This window comes from Sorex araneus, chromosome 2 (genome assembly GCF_027595985.1).
Source record: "Sorex araneus isolate mSorAra2 chromosome 2, mSorAra2.pri, whole genome shotgun sequence".
In the NCBI taxonomy this organism is placed as follows: domain Eukaryota; kingdom Metazoa; phylum Chordata; class Mammalia; order Eulipotyphla; family Soricidae; genus Sorex; species Sorex araneus.
Window position 1 is genome coordinate 56,901,638 of NC_073303.1, and position 15,383 is coordinate 56,917,020.

At 48.3% G+C, this 15,383-nt stretch overlaps 1 protein-coding gene across 2 annotated transcripts in view; it reads left to right on the plus strand.

Moving 5' to 3' along the window:
• The window catches only part of VIRMA (vir like m6A methyltransferase associated), a 60,487-nt gene extending 53,680 nt beyond the window's left edge, over positions 1-6,807 (plus strand). For both annotated transcript variants that reach the window (XM_055126708.1, XM_055126710.1), the window contains exons 20-24: positions 575-671; positions 3,678-3,844; positions 4,101-4,432; positions 5,601-5,744; positions 6,471-6,807. In XM_055126708.1, coding sequence (XP_054982683.1) covers positions 575-671; positions 3,678-3,844; positions 4,101-4,432; positions 5,601-5,744; positions 6,471-6,625 — 895 coding nt within the window. In that variant the 3' untranslated portion in view covers positions 6,626-6,807. The remainder of the gene's footprint in view (positions 1-574; positions 672-3,677; positions 3,845-4,100; positions 4,433-5,600; positions 5,745-6,470) is intronic.
• The last annotated feature ends 8,576 nt before the right edge of the window (positions 6,808-15,383 follow it).

Sequence of the window (15,383 nt, forward strand, 5' to 3'; positions counted from 1 at the left end):
TAGCTAACTGAAGCAGTGTGGGTTTTCTGTTTTTGTTCTCATCAGGGTCACGTCTAGCACTGCACTCAGAGGCTACTCTTGGGTTACTGCTCAGGGGACCATATAGTGTCACTGATCAAATCAGGGCTTCCCACATGCTGCACATGTGCTCAGCCCATTGGTTTGCCTCTTTAGCCCAGGAAGCAGTCTTTTTTCTTCTTTCTTAGGGGGTGTGGCAGAGACACCTGCTGATGCTCAGGGGTTACTCCTGTTTGCATTACTCCTGGTGGGGCTTGGGGACCATATGGGATGCCAGGGATTGAACCCAGCCCCAATTCTGACAGCTTTGGTGTCCATAGTTACTTCACTTCTGAACCACACAGCACCTGCCAGCTTGCTCAGGGCCTATGTGCTACTACCCGCCTCTGCCTCTTCCCTCCCCGCCCACCCGATGCCCTACTTCTTTGACATCCTTATTTCTTAAAATCTGGGGCCAAGGATTTGCATCATTTAATTTTAGTTGAACTTTACACAGAGTTTACTTAGAGAATCTAAATATTTTCAACTCTGCTTTTTAAATAATTTTGCTTTCTAGGACTGCATATGTACTAGCTGATGTCATGGACGATCAGTTGAAATCGATGTGGTTCACTCCATTTCAGGCTGAAGAGATTGATACAGATCTGGATTTGGTATGAACAATTTTCTTACTAAGTAGTAGGAAAAAAGTTACTATTTTAAAAATTTATTTGGCACCGTTAGTACTAAAATACTATATGACTGTTAAAAGTCCATTAGGGAGCAGTACTGAGTTACTTTCTTCCATTTGTTTTCTTTAGGGGCCACACCTAGCAGTGCTCGGGGACCAGGCCAGACAGGGGTGAACTGTATCTCCCAAACACGGAGCATGTGTTCTAGCCCTTTGAGCTCTTTTTCCCGCCCACAGTGCTGTGGGGTTTTTTTGGGGATCACTCACCCACATACTGGTTTCTAGGACTCTCAGCTATTTGGGGGAGGGCGGGAGGGACTTAGGGGCCAGAGCCAGCAGTGTCCAAGAGCAGTTCTTGTTTCTGTGCCCAGGAGACCATATGTGGGTGGTGCCTGGGATTTACACGGGGGTTGGCCACACACGAGGTTGGCTTGCGCGCCGTAACCCCTGTGCTAGCTCTCGGTCTGTGCAGACGCTCAGTTTTTATGCTACTTGGTTTATAGCTGTCAAGTTAGCAATTATTTTATATTGGAGAATGAGGCTCTTTGGGGGAGAAATTACGTTTTTCTTAAGTTCCCTCATATTCTGTTTTCTTGTAATTACAGGGTATATAATAAAGAAAAATATCCGCAGAATCCAAAATTCATTGCTGTTTGGGGGTTTTAAAACAATGAATGGTGGGGTGGTGTCAGCTCAGGGGTCAAGCAGTGGGCCGGCACGGAGCCGCCTGCCTTTGGTCCTCAGCGCCCCATATGCTCCCCCAAGCCCAACCCGTGTGACCCCCGAGTGCAGAACCAGGAGGGAGTCCTGAGCATGCCCGGGTGGGGCCCCACAGCAAAACAGGCAGAAAGAATTTCTTTTATACATACAATATTTTTAAAATGTTTATATATATATGTATATATATATATATATATATACATACACACACTCATATATACATATTTTAATTGTATATTGGAGACTGGAGAGATAGTATGGAGTCAGGCACTTGTGTGTGGCCAGTCAATTGATTCATTCCTGGGCAATGCATGTGTTCCCTCAGACACCACCAGGGGCAACCCTTGAGCACTGCTGGGTGTGGCCTCCAAATCGAAAACTTTGTCCTTTGACTCTTTTAAAACTGTATTGCCCAGTAAAACTGTATTCCATGACGAAACTGTATCTACCCTATTTAGTAGCCATTGGCATCAAATGAGTGTTGAGCGCTGAAGTGTTGTGTGACTGAGTTACTAGATAGATATTTTTAACTTTTAATTAATTTAAGTTTTATGCAGCTAATTAGTAGCCACCATGTTGCCATCACAGTTCTAAGTTGAGTTTCATAACTTTTATGTTGAGCCACAGTTGCGTGGTGATTCTCATACATGGTTTAGAAAAAATTGGAGGCCTTTTATTTAAAATGAAAAAAGTTCATTTTTCATTATTATTATTTTTTTTGGTTTTTGGGTCACACCCGACGATGCACAGGGGTTACTCCTGGCTCTGCACTCAGGAATTACTCCTGGCGGTGCTCAGGGGACCATATGGGATGCTGGGAATCGAACCCAGGTCGGCTGCGTGCAAGGCCTTTTAGACTTGATAAATTTAAATGAAACCTATGTTGTAAAAAATTCAAAGGTGTGTGTGTGTGTGTGTGTTTAGGCTCTCCGGGCGGCTCTCTCTCTTTCTCTCTCTCTCTCTCCCTCCCTCCTCTCTCTCTCATACTCACGTTCAGTGTTTATGGACCAGATCAGGATGGCTCCTCTTTCTGTTCTGCTTCTCTGTGTGCTTCTGTGCTCTCTTCTGTCTGTCCGTCTGTCTGTCTCTCTATCTCTGTCTCTGTAGTTTCTCCTCTGGTTTCTACCGAGACTCTCTGATTCTCTTTCTCTTTGTGCTCTGCTTCTGTGTCTTCTCTCTCTTCTGTTTCTTCTTCTACTTCTGTGTTTCCCCCCCTCTTCTGTGTCCCCCTCTCTGTGTCTTCTACAGTCTTAGTTTATATAGCAATCACATAGGGTGGTGACACAAAGGTGGGTCGAACATTAACAAATCAACAAAGAGGGATAAGACCACTCCTCCAGGATATTAACAAAATTTCATCTATGGAGATTACTCTGGATTACTAGGAGATCCGCTCAAGGGCAGGATCCCATCCAGGTGTGTTGCTTTCTTCTTTCCTCAGCTAGTAATCCACTTAAATAGTACTTCTAATATTTCTAGCAATGTCATTCTGTATGAGCACAGTAAGAGACATATTAGACTTAAAGTTTGGTTCTTTCTGAGGACATTCACTATCTATTCCAGACCACAGTCCTCAGGTCAGGTTAGTCTTCCTAACCCCAACAGGGTCCCAGTCTCGTCGTAACTTTTGGATTGTGACAGCATTTGTCTATGACCATGCTCTCAACTTATAGTTGAGTATTGTGGCGCTTTGGCCTGGCCCATTTCGATGCACAGCTTGCCCTGGGTCCATTCCATCCCTTGTCGGGACCCTGCTTTTGGGGTGTTAGGAACTAAGGGCAACTGAATGGAGAAAGCAGATGCCCCGGAGTAAATATTATTGGAGTCAATCAACTCCCAAGTTACAAAGCATAGTATTAACTGTCTTCCTGTGTCTATACAGAAAGGCCATTGCTGTAAGGTAAACTAAGTTCCCTGTGGCAAGGCTGAAAGGACTAACCCCATGTTATCCTATACTAGGTGTATCTAATTTTAGGTTTCTTGAAAGTAAACTTAGTTCCTCGGGACCACGTTCAATTCAGAGAGAGAGCTGTGGCCCAGAAGCCTTGGGACACATAGTGGACTGTGCAAGACTCGCACACTAGCACGTTCCTCTCAGAGTCATTTGGGGACTGTTCTGGCGATACTATATTCTTAATTTATAGAGGGAAATCTTGAACTGCATGTCAGGCAGAAGAGGGCTCTGGATCGTTTTTATCTGAGGAGGGCTGTGACCCTGTGGTATGTTGTAGGTATGGTTTTTCATTTTGTTTTGTGTTTATGACTGCAGGTAAAAGTTGACTTAATTGAGCTTTCTGAAAAATGCTGCAGCGACTTTGATTTGCACTCCGAATTAGAGCGTTCCTTTTTGTCAGAACCATCATCTCCAGGAAGAACCAAGACAACTAAAGGGTTCAAACTGGGGAAGCACAAGCACGAGACCTTTATAACATCAAGGTAAATCATCTGTTGGATCCCTGGCTCCTGTGGGTATTTCAGTATAGACACATGATTGTCACTCATCAATGAATGAAACAACGCATGCTGTCCTTACCTCTGCCTCATCTTTGTAAAGTAATAACTGCAGGCTCGATATGATAAAAAGTCAAAAGTAGTTTTCAGTATTGCAAAGCTGAACTTAACGTTTGCAGCGAATACACACATGCACAAACGGAGGAGGAAACAGCTAATGGAGTCTTTGTTTCTTTACTAGCGGAAAATCAGAATATATCGAGCCTGCCAAACGCGCTCACGTGGTGCCACCACCGAGAGGAAGGGGCCGAGGAGGCTTTGGGCAGGGCGTGCGGCCCCACGACATCTTCCGGCAGCGGAAGCAGAACACGAGCAGACCCCCCTCCATGCACGTGGATGACTTTGTTGCAGCGGAAAGTAAAGAAGTGGTCCCGCAAGACGGAATCCCCCCACCCAAGCGGCCGCTCAAAGTGTCGCAGAAGATTTCTTCTCGGGGTGGCTTCTCGGGCAATCGAGGAGGACGGGGGGCCTTCCACAGCCAGAATAGGTTTTTCACTCCGCCTGCTTCCAAAGGTTAGCTATTTACGCTTTCTAACGGGTCAGAATACTGAAATACTAGAATTTTAAGTAGGAGCAAGGCAAACTATTTTTCTGTAACTACAATTAAGCTTCCTCTAAACCAGTTGTTATGTTCATACAATACTAGACAGAAGAAAATACCTTTCTGAGTTAATTTTTGATTGAGTGTACCATTAGTGATGATTTTGAAATCTTGGTTATTTCCTTTGTAGCACTGTAGCACTGTCGTCCCGTTGTTCATCGGTTTGCTCGAGCGGGCACCAGTAACGTCTCCATTTTGAGTCTTGTTACTGGTTTTGGTTTTGGCATATTGAATATGCCATGGGGAACTTGACAGGCTCTGCTGTGTGGGTGGGACACTCGATAGCTTGCCGGGCTCTTTGAGAGGGACAGAGGAGTTGAACCCGGGTCGGCCAGCGTGCAAGGCAAAATGCCCTACCTGCTCTGCTATTGCTCTAGTCCATTATTTCCTTTATACATTAAGAATTAGGTTTATCCTATCTGAATAATATACTTTGTTATAACTATTTTGTTCACCATAAATTTCCTCAGAATTTTTTGAACATTGATATCTTATCTTTTTTTCTGTTATATTGGATCTTTTTACATTTTTTTTAGAATTTAGAAGCTCTTTGAATATGCTTACATAGCTTATATAGCCAGCAGCATATATCTGAGCACAAAATTATCACCAAGCTTTTCAATAAAGATCCAACACTACTCACATTTTTAAAGAGGGAGAGAGAAAGAAATCTTAGTGAATTGATGACATGATTTCAATGTTGCTGCTAAACTGGGATGGTAATAAAAGAGAATAGAAGCTTAGGTTAATGGCAAATATGTAGGTGTGTTAAGGAATTGTTATGCGCACTTCCATATAAGTCTCTCACAACCCCACATGAGGTAGGTCTTGTCTTAACCTCTCTCTCAGAAGCAAATACTGCCCGTCAGCTGGCCAGGACATAAGTGACAGACGCGGTATTCGAATCCTGGCAACACTTTGTTCCTAACACAGGATACCGCTACCAAACTGACGCTTCATTTAGTAGGACTTCATTTACAGAATTTGATAGCGGCTCTCAATACTTTCGAATATTAATCCAGTTGAAGTTATGGAGAGAAATGGAGAGAAGTAGACTTTGATTGTGTTGCCTGTGTTTAGGAAACTACAGTCGTCGGGAAGGAACTCGAGGCTCCAGTTGGAGTGCACAGAATACTCCTCGAGGAACTTACAGTGAAAGTCGTGGAGGCCAGAGCAACTTTAACAGGGGCCCTCTCCCGCCACTGCGACCGCTCAGTTCTACAGGTAGGCATCCGAGAGACGCCTGAGGGGAGAGGCAGGCTCCCATCCAGACTGCTGCCTCTTGAGTACACTCGTCCCGGGGAGAGTTCTTGGAAGACACATTTATAATCCTGAATTCAATTTCATATTATATCATGAGTGCCCAACGTACATCTTTTTTCAGAGATACCAAAATTTTTTATTCTGAATTTTGTTTATAATCTATGCGGTCTCCTGGTGATACACTTTGTATTTCAGTACTGCGGTGCATCTTGACGGTATCTCCAACCAGAGTTTTGTTTCGGTTCTTTGGGCCCCGACCCAGGACCCCGCTCCCCGGCAGTGACTCAGTCATACAGCACCGGGGTTGGGTCTAGTGAGTGGGCCCAGCCCCGGCCAGTGCAGTGCTGTTTCCTAAGCGGACACCTCTGTGACCTTCAGCACTCCCAGAAATTGCATATGGATTTTATTTCTGTTTGGTTTGGGGCCACACCTGGCAGTGCTCAGGGCTTAGGCCCTGCTCTCCGGGGTCACTCCCGGCCGGTTGGATGACCATACGTGGCGCTGGGGAGTGAAGCAGCTTCAGCCGTGGGCACAACCCGTGTTTGCTCTGCTGTTGCTCTGGCTCTGCACGTGGCTCTTACGGAAGCAGTGATTTCCGGTCTTAGTGTGAGGCCGCTGTCGGAGTCAGTGCTTAGAGAAACGGAAGGGAAATGACTCTGGAACTGAAAACTATTCCCTCTCTTACAGGCTACCGCCCGAGCCCTCGTGACCGAGCGTCCAGGGGCCGGGGGGGACTTGGACCTTCCTGGGCAAGTGCAAATAGTGGCAGTGGAGGCTCCCGGGGAAAGTTCGTCAGCGGGGGCAGTGGCAGAGGCCGGCACGTGCGCTCGTTCACGCGATGAAAGGACTTGGAGCACATCTTGGCGGACATGAGCATTTCATAAGGACAATAAAAATAAGACCTTGAAGGACCAATTTAGACTTAGCAATTATCTGGAGACATCTGAGAGAATATTTTTATCTGAAGAAAGCTGACTTTGTTTGATACCTAACACAAGATTTCAATAAATATCCAAACTTTGTATGTAAGTTTCTCTTTGTTTTTTCCCCCATATGTGACTATTTAAAATTTTTTTTTTTTTACTTAGCAAATGTAACAGTGAAATAACTTCTGTTGTAGTGTATTTCTTTTCTCTACCATAGATGTTTCCATGCTTGCTCAGTTTGTTACACCCTTTAGTAGCTTTTTCAAACCATACCTACACCAGAAGAAATACACAGAGCTTTCATTTATTAGGCATTTAAGTCCGAACACCATATTAGCAATTTGTCATAACCACAGTAATTGGACACCGCACTACTTCTCAGACCTGGAATCAGCCTGAACATCATCTGTGTCATTTCCTGTTCTACTGTGTACTACCATCTTGCAGCCATTGAAAGTCTTTATTTTGCAAAGATGCTGTCATGGAAAGGACACAGTGCTATTTAATCCTAAAAATGTAAACTGCCTCAAATTAATTGATGTGTTTTTCTCAAAAATTTAGAACACCCTGTGAAACACATGTTAATTCGCTAGAGTGTCCTGGTTTACTGTTTGGGAAATATTTTGTGACCGTATCCAAAAAAGCATGACAGTCAATACATTAGAAAGAAACATACTTTTTTTTTTCTACTTAGAAACTACTCATGCTATTTTAGTGTTATTTTTAAATTTATTTTTTTGGTTTGGGGATACTTTTTTGCTGGGGGAGAGGGGTGACGCTGGAATAAGAATATAGTGAGGGGTTGGAGCGATAGCACAGTGGGTAGGGTGTTTGCCTTGCACACGGCCAACCCGGGAACCTGGGTACAATTCCCAGCATCCCATATGGTCCCCCAAGCACTGCCAGGAGTGATTCCTCAGTGCAGAGCCAGGAGTAACCCATGTGCATCTCTAGCAAAAATACAGCAATAGGGCACTTGCTGTGAGCGGGGATGGCCCAGAACTACAGGACTGAGCTCTGTTCAGGTGGTGTGGGATTGAAGCGTAACCTCACCTGTGCAGCCAAGCTTTCCAGCCACGGAGTCATCCCCTCTGCCCGGGGGTGGTTGGGGTGTAAGCGTGGGGGTCGGCTTGGTGGCTGAGCCTGGTTCTGCTCGGCTGCCATTGTGTGATGCTGGGGATTGAGACAATGTTGGACATATGCTTTACGAGCGTTCCAATGCTGCATTCTGATCTGTCTTTTGGAAGTATAGTACCAAGGAAGCACTGTATAACACTGTTGTCCGGTTGTTCATCGAGCTGCTCGAGCGGGCACCAGTAACATCTTCATTGTGAGACTTGTTACTGTTTTTTGCATATTGAATACGCCACAGAGAGCTTGCCAGGCCCTGTCGTGCGGGCGGGATACCATCGGTAGCTTGCTGGGTTCTTTTTTCTTTTTTTTTTCTGTTTTTTTTTTTTTTTTTTTTTTCTTTTTGGGTCACACCCAGCGATGCTCAGGGGTTATTCCTGGCTTTGCACTCAGGAATTACTCCTGGCGGTGCTTGGGGGACCATATGGGATGCCGGGGATCGAACCCAGGTCTGCAAGGCAAACGCCCTACCCGCTGTGCTATCGCTCCGGCCCTTCTGTGTATTTTTTTTTAAATTTTTAAAATTTTATTATATTGAGTCACCGTGAGAAAAAGAAAAACAATACAAAACTTTCAGGTTTAAGTCTCAGTCATACAATGATTGAACCCTCATCCCTTCACCAGTGCACATGTTCCACCACCAAGAACCCCAATATACCCCCCTCCCACCCAGCCCCCACCTAAGTAGCTAATGATCTTCATTTTATTCTCTATACTTTGGATATTCGGTATTTCAATAGAGAACTCACTATTATTGTTTGGAATTTTCCCCCAATAATCAGGCCTGCTGAAAGGCATCATTTAATAATTTCATTGCTAAGAATGAAGATTCTATGAGCTCGGTTTTGGATTTCTGATATTTTAGTTCAGTTCACAGTCTAGATGCATGTCTGTAAGAAGCTGCTCTGGATGCCAAAATGGGTTAGAAGACCTCTTGGATCATAGTCTATACGAGCAGAGGGTCTGTTTCTCGAGCAGCAGCTCCAGATCTTATCTGGGCCGAGGGTGTGCCGGTACTGCCCCCATCCCATGATCGCCTATGAGCCACAGCATTGCAAAGTTCCTACCTCTGGGTGCAAATCTTAGGGGGTGGTTCTCGCCACGTGGATGATGCTGCCGCTGACATTTTCGCGCAGAAAAACAGGGTGGAAAGGGAAAATCCCTCCCTGGGGGCACATAGTTGTGGTACAGCTCACAGTCCAGATGCATGTCTGTAAGAAGCCGCTCTGGGTGCTAAAATGGGTTAGAAGACCTCTTGGATCATAGTCTGTACGCGCAGAGGGTCTCTTGCTGGGCTCTTTGAGAGGGATGAAGGAATCAAACCTAGGTTAGCCGCATGCAAGGCAAACGCCATACCCGCTGTGCTATCGCTCCAGTCCAGGACCCAGGGAGAGCAGGAAAAAAAACCAAACTATAATATAGTCAGTTACCAACTAGTGACGGGCCAGAGCGATATACAGTGTAAAGTGCTTGCCTTATATGTGCCTGCCCACAGATCCCCAGCTTCCCACATGGGGCCTCGAGCACTTCCAGGAGTCACTCCTGAGCACTGAGCCAGTTGCAAGCTCTAGCAGCGCTGTGTGTGACCCAAAACAACACAAGAGGTGTCTGAAGTGCCTGAGAAGGACCGCTCCTGTTCCCCGCACGCAGCATGTTGGGAGTCTGCTCTCTGTAGGTCACTGCTGAGAGGGCAGGCAGGACAGGAAACACGGAGGTCAGAAGGAAGGTGTGGGGAAATGGGAAAGCAGAGTGAGGGACACAGGACACACGGGGCAGGCCGGTCTGACGGGGCCCTTGGACACGAAGTATGAGCAATGCCCTGTAGAAAGGGAGCGAGCAAACCTGTCAGGAGACCCTGAGGCACACGCAGAGGCTGAAGGTTCCGCCTCCAGGCAGGCCCTGCCGACTTCTCGGCTGGTTTGTTTCCCTGTCACCTTCTCTCTGGCTTTCCAGCCTAGAGACTGATGGGCTGTGATGGTCCCCACATCCCAACTCTTCAAAACAGCCCAGGAGCTGGCAAATGGACCACGCACTCGATCTGGTCAAAAGCCCCCAAGTGAAAGTTTCTCCTCTAGTGAAAGTGTTTTCCTTTTACTAGGTGCTGTCAAGAACCCTTTCCCCCAGAGGGCAGACTATTGCCCTCAAGCCACAGGCCAGCACGAGGGGGCATCCTGTCTCCTCTCTGCCACCTACCCACACAGCTGGGTACTGCAGCCACACCTGCAGCCTTGGGGCTCAGCGTCTTCTTTAATTTGTGATTTTCTTTACTGATACCCACTTCTGCCAGCAGTGGTTGTTCCCATTCAGCTTCTCTTTAACAGTTTTTTTTTTTTTGGTTTTTGGGTCACACCCGGTGATGCACAGGGGTTACTCCTGGATCTTCACTCAGGAATTACCCCTGGCGGTGCTCAGGGGACCATATGGGATGCTGGGATTAGAACCCGGGTCGGCCGCGTGCAAGGCAAACGCCCTACCCGCTGTGCTATCGCTCCAGCCCTCAGCTTCTCTTTAAATCATAGATTTTGGGCTGGAGCGATAGCACAGTGGGTAGGGCATTTGCCTTACATGCGGCCAACCCCGGTTAGAATCCCAGCATCCCATATGGTCCCCTGAGCACCGCCAGGAGTAATTCCTGAGTGCAGAGCCAGGTGTAACCCCTGTGCATTGCCATGTGTGACCCAAAAAGCAAAAAAACCCCAAAAAACCCATAGATTTTAACTAATTTTGTTAAAATACTTTCTTTAAATTTTTATTGAAGAGCCATCACTGTCACTGTGACTGTCATCCTGTTGCTCATCAATTTGCTTGAGTAGGCACCAGTAACATCTCCATTGTGAGACTTGTTTGTTACTGTTTTTGGCATGTTGAATACGCCATGGGGAGCTAGGCTCTGCCCTGCGGGCGAGATACTCTCGGTAGCTTGCTAGGCTCTCTGAGAGGGGAGGAGGAATCGAACCCGGGTCGGCCGCATGCAAGGCAAACACCCTTCCGCTGTGCTATCGCTTCAGCCCATAATTTACGAAATTATTGATAGTTGCATTTTAGGCATACAGTAATTCAACACCAATCTCTCCACCAGTGTCAACTTCCCTCCACCAGTGTTCCCAGATTCCCTCCCTAGTCTGACCCCCACAACCTCCTCCCCGACTTCAACTTGACAGGCACATTACAAAGTTTCAGTGGCAGGGCAGATTGAGAGTATAGCTGGTAGGGCGTTTGCCTTGCATGTGGACAACCAAGTTCAATTGCCTGCATCCCATATGGTCCCCCAAGCACCGTGAATTCCTGAGTGCAGAGTCAGGAGTGTAGGATTACATAGCCTCAGGTAGTTTAGGTTTATTGGGTTACTCCTGTTACAGTGCTCCCATTCCTCTGTTTATTTGTAGCTTCTTTCTTAGTGTTCTGTTGACTTGTAAATATTGTTTTTCTCTTCTCCTTGAGTCCTTTGCATAGTTTATTCAGAGCCATGTCATGAATGCTTATATGTTTGCTGGATGAGAAGAGAAACACACTCATGGGACTCCGCCCTTGGGTGGATCCTCCTGCTGAAAGAGAATCAGTCCTAGGAGAAGCATCCCCTCAGGGAAAGGAACCTTACCCTATTCATTGTGACCACACCTATGTGTATGCCCCAGCCCCCCTCATGCTGGGGGGATTTAACTAGGCTGTAAGAGTGGGTTGGGGGCCAGATCGAGAGATCCAGAGCAGGGAGAGAAGCAGAGAGAGAGAATGAAATAAACTGATCGTGCAACCATTTTGGCCTTCTTCCTTCCTTCACCTGCCCTTGACCAACAGCCACACGCAATGGTTCCAGAGCACCGAACGTGTGCGGTGAAACAGAGCCCGCGAGTGCACACGCCAGTCATGAGCCTTAGTTTTTTACACAGGAGTAACCTCTGAGCATCGCTGGGTGTCACCTAAAAAGAAAAAAATAAAATTTCAGTGGTTGCTGCTTAAGTGTTTTCAGACTCAACAGAGTCTGTGTTTAAGGCAAGTGTCCCCTATCTGATGTACTATGGCTCTGGCCCTGCAATGTAAAATTTTAAAATCAAAATCCTATTGTTGGGTAAGGAAAGGGCTCTAAACATGCACACTGATGCTCTTGGCGCCCTGCTGGGTCCTAGCATCCGGACACCGGCTGGGAGTGGTCCCTCAGCACCAATGAGTGTGCGCCTTCCAAATAAAAAACATTATTTAATTGGTTTATAATGCTATGTAAATTTCGGCAGGCCTGTATGTATGTATAAGCTTTAGAGCTTCCCCCACCCAATGATCAGATGAAGTTCTGCCCTTTCATCCCCACGTTTCCCCTCACACCATCATAGTTTTCACTCTGAAAATGTTAGTGATTTTTTTGTTGCATTAGTGGATTTTTTGTTGTTGCGGGGGTGGAGGGTGGGGAGCACGTTCAGCGGTGCTCAGGGCTTCCTCTTGACTCTACTCAAGGATCCTTCCTGGCGGGGACTGGGGGATCGAACTGAGTTTGGACACGAGCAAGACTTGCATTTTATACCCGCTGCACTACCGCTCCATCCTAGTCCGAGTTTAAATACATTTGCATGAAGGAATCCAATGCATCCCATATCCGTATACATCACCTGTGCATAATTTCTATCATTGCACTTAACACCAAGAATTAAAAATCAAACAAAAAAAACCTGTGACAGGTCCACGTAAGCTGCAAGCTCCACAGGCGCGCCAGATGCAACGTCTGCACCGGAGCGCGGGATGCCGACGCCCCGCCCAGCGCTGCGCCCGGCCGTCCAATCAGCGCTGCGGCGGGGGTCGGACGGACGCGCATGCTCGGCACCTCGGCCGCGATTGGCTGCGCCGGCGCGGGAGCCTTGAGCGGCCGCCGTGGGAAGCTGAGCGCCGCGTCCGGGCGGGAGGTTGGTGCGGGGCGGCACGCGCGGCGGGCGCCGGGGGCCGCGGCGCCGGCAGGGCCCGGGAGGGGGACGCAGCCCGGGAGGGGACAGCGGCGGGGCCTGTGAGGGGACGCAGTCCGGGAGGGGACAGCGGCGGGGCCTATGAGGGGACGCAGCCCGGGAGGGGACAGCCGCAGGGAGTGTGAGGAGGATGTAGTCTGTGAGGGGGACGCAGTCGCGAGGGGACAGCCGTAGGGCCCGTGAGGGGGCGCAGCCCGGGAGGGGACAGCGGAGGGGCCTGTGAGGGGAATGTAGTCTGTGAGGGGGACGCAACCCGGGAGGGGACAGCCGTAGGGACTGTGAGGGGACGCAGCCTGTGAGGGGACAGCCGGCGGGGCCTGTGAGGGGGATGTAGTCTGTGAGGGGGATGCAGCTTGTGAGGGGAAGCCGCCCCCGAGGGAGGCGGGGACAGCCGGCAGGTCACGCCTCGGGCCCGGGACCGCCCACAGGGCCCTCAGAAGTGCAGACTCCACACCCCAGTCCCGCAAACGTCCACCAAGCAGTGTTGGTCAGTTGTTACGTGACCCGCAACACTATGTGGTTGGAAGCTTTGTGGGGGGGTTGCTTTTTGGACTTTTTTGGTTTTGGTTTTGGTTTCACCCGCTCTCGGGGCGGGGGGGGCGGGGTGTCACTCCCTCAGGAATCACTTCGGGAGTCGCCCTATGGGAGACTAGGGGTCGCCTGGGATCGAACCCGTGCAAGGCAAACGCCCTCCCAGTGCCGGTCCCACAGAAGCTTGTTTGAAGAGCTTTAGGGCCTTCAAATTTCACGGAGATTTCCCCAGAACACCTTTTTGCTTGTTTACCTTTAACACCCCCCTTCGCCCCCAGTCAGGGCTCACGCCTGGAGGAGCAAGGGGAATCTGGGGATCTGGGGTTCGGGGGATCGAACTCCTGGCCCGGGCACCGGAAGTTACGCTTCCTGAGTGAGCTGACACCCGCCGCTTGCCTCTCCGCTGACTCCCAGCTCTTTGGGTTGCTCCAGGCTCCCTGTGCACCCACATGAGGGAATATTGGTTACGGGACAAGGGGGACAAGGAAAAGACACGGCGGGTGGGAAGCCGGTTCTGACTCTCAGGGTTCGTGTCTGAAACGAGCTGCGTGCTTTTGTGTCGCTCTAACGTTCACTGATGTGCCTAGTACTTTGCCGAGCACTGTGAGGCTTCATTATATCCCCCACTCTAATTCTGACATGGTGGTCCTTGGACGTAGTTGTTTGACTGTATCTGTGATAGTTCCTCAGGGTGACTTCACAGGCGTACAGTTTCCCGCTTAGAGCGGTGATTCTATCCCAGTGTGCATCCTTGTCCGTTGCCTACCTGACAGTGTTCCGTGGAAACGCTGTGAACCAGAGCGCTGGCTGCTGTCTTACTACTGCACAAGCATCACCTGCATGTGATCCGTGTCTGCCCTGCCTAGGCCTTAGTAAATATATTAAGCGAAAGAGGAAATGTCTTATTCCGGTGTCTAAATTTAAAGCTTCACTTTTTTCTTTGTTTTTGGATCACACCTGACAGTGTTGGAGGTTTGCACCCTGCAGGTTTATGTGGTGTGGGTATTGAATGGGCTCCCTGCACTCAGAGGATGAGCTCTCCTGGCTCCGGGGCTCCAAATTCTCTCTCTCTCTCTTTTTTTTGTTTTGTTTTTGAGCCACATCTGCTGATGTTCAAGGCTTACTCCTGGCTCAGTGTAAAAAACTAAGGCACGCTGAGGGGCGAGTGCACTCGCGGGCTCTCTGGGCAGCTCTGTCTCACCACCCACATTCGGTGCCCCGGAACCGCTGTGTGTGCTGTCGGTCAAGGGCAGGCAACGGAAGGAAGAAGGCCAAACTGGTTGCTCGATCAGTTTATTTCATTCTCTTTCTCTCCCTGCTTCTCTCCCGGCTCTCGGTCTCTCTCTGGATCTGTGGATCTGGCCCCCGTGGATCTGGCTCCCCAACCCACTCTTACAGCCTAGTTAAATCTCCACAGCATGAGGGGGTTGGGGCATACACATAGGTGTGGTCCCCATCAATAGGGTAAGGTTTTTTCCTTAAGGGATGCTTCTCTTAGGACTTAATTCTCTTTCAGCAGGAGGATCCACCCAAGGGCGGAGTCCCATGAGTGTGTTTCTCTTCTCCTCAGCCAGCAAACATATAAGAATTCATAATATTAATCATTTTGTATGGACACAATAAGAGATGCATTAAAGCTTATAGAATTGCTCTCCTGGGGTCATCTCAATCTCAGACTACAGTGCTCAGGCCAGATCAGTCTTTCCTATCCCTGGCAGGGTCCCAGTCTCATAATTACTATTGGATCATGACAGCATTTGTCTATGATCAAGCTCTTAACTTATAGTTAAGAATTAGGCACTTTGGCCAGGCCCATCTCGATGCCAGGGTAGCACATAACTCACCGCTTGCCCTGGATCCTTCCCGTCCCACGTCGGGAACCCTACTTTGGGGTGCTAGGAACTGAGGGCAACTGAGGCTTAAGTGGAGAAAGCAGATGCCTTCTTTCTGGCATAATATTCGAGGCTAATTAATTCCCAAGTTATAAAAACATAATATTGTCTTCTTGTGTCTATACAAAACAGACATAGCTTTAAAGTAAATTATTCAAAAGGCACAAGAAGAGG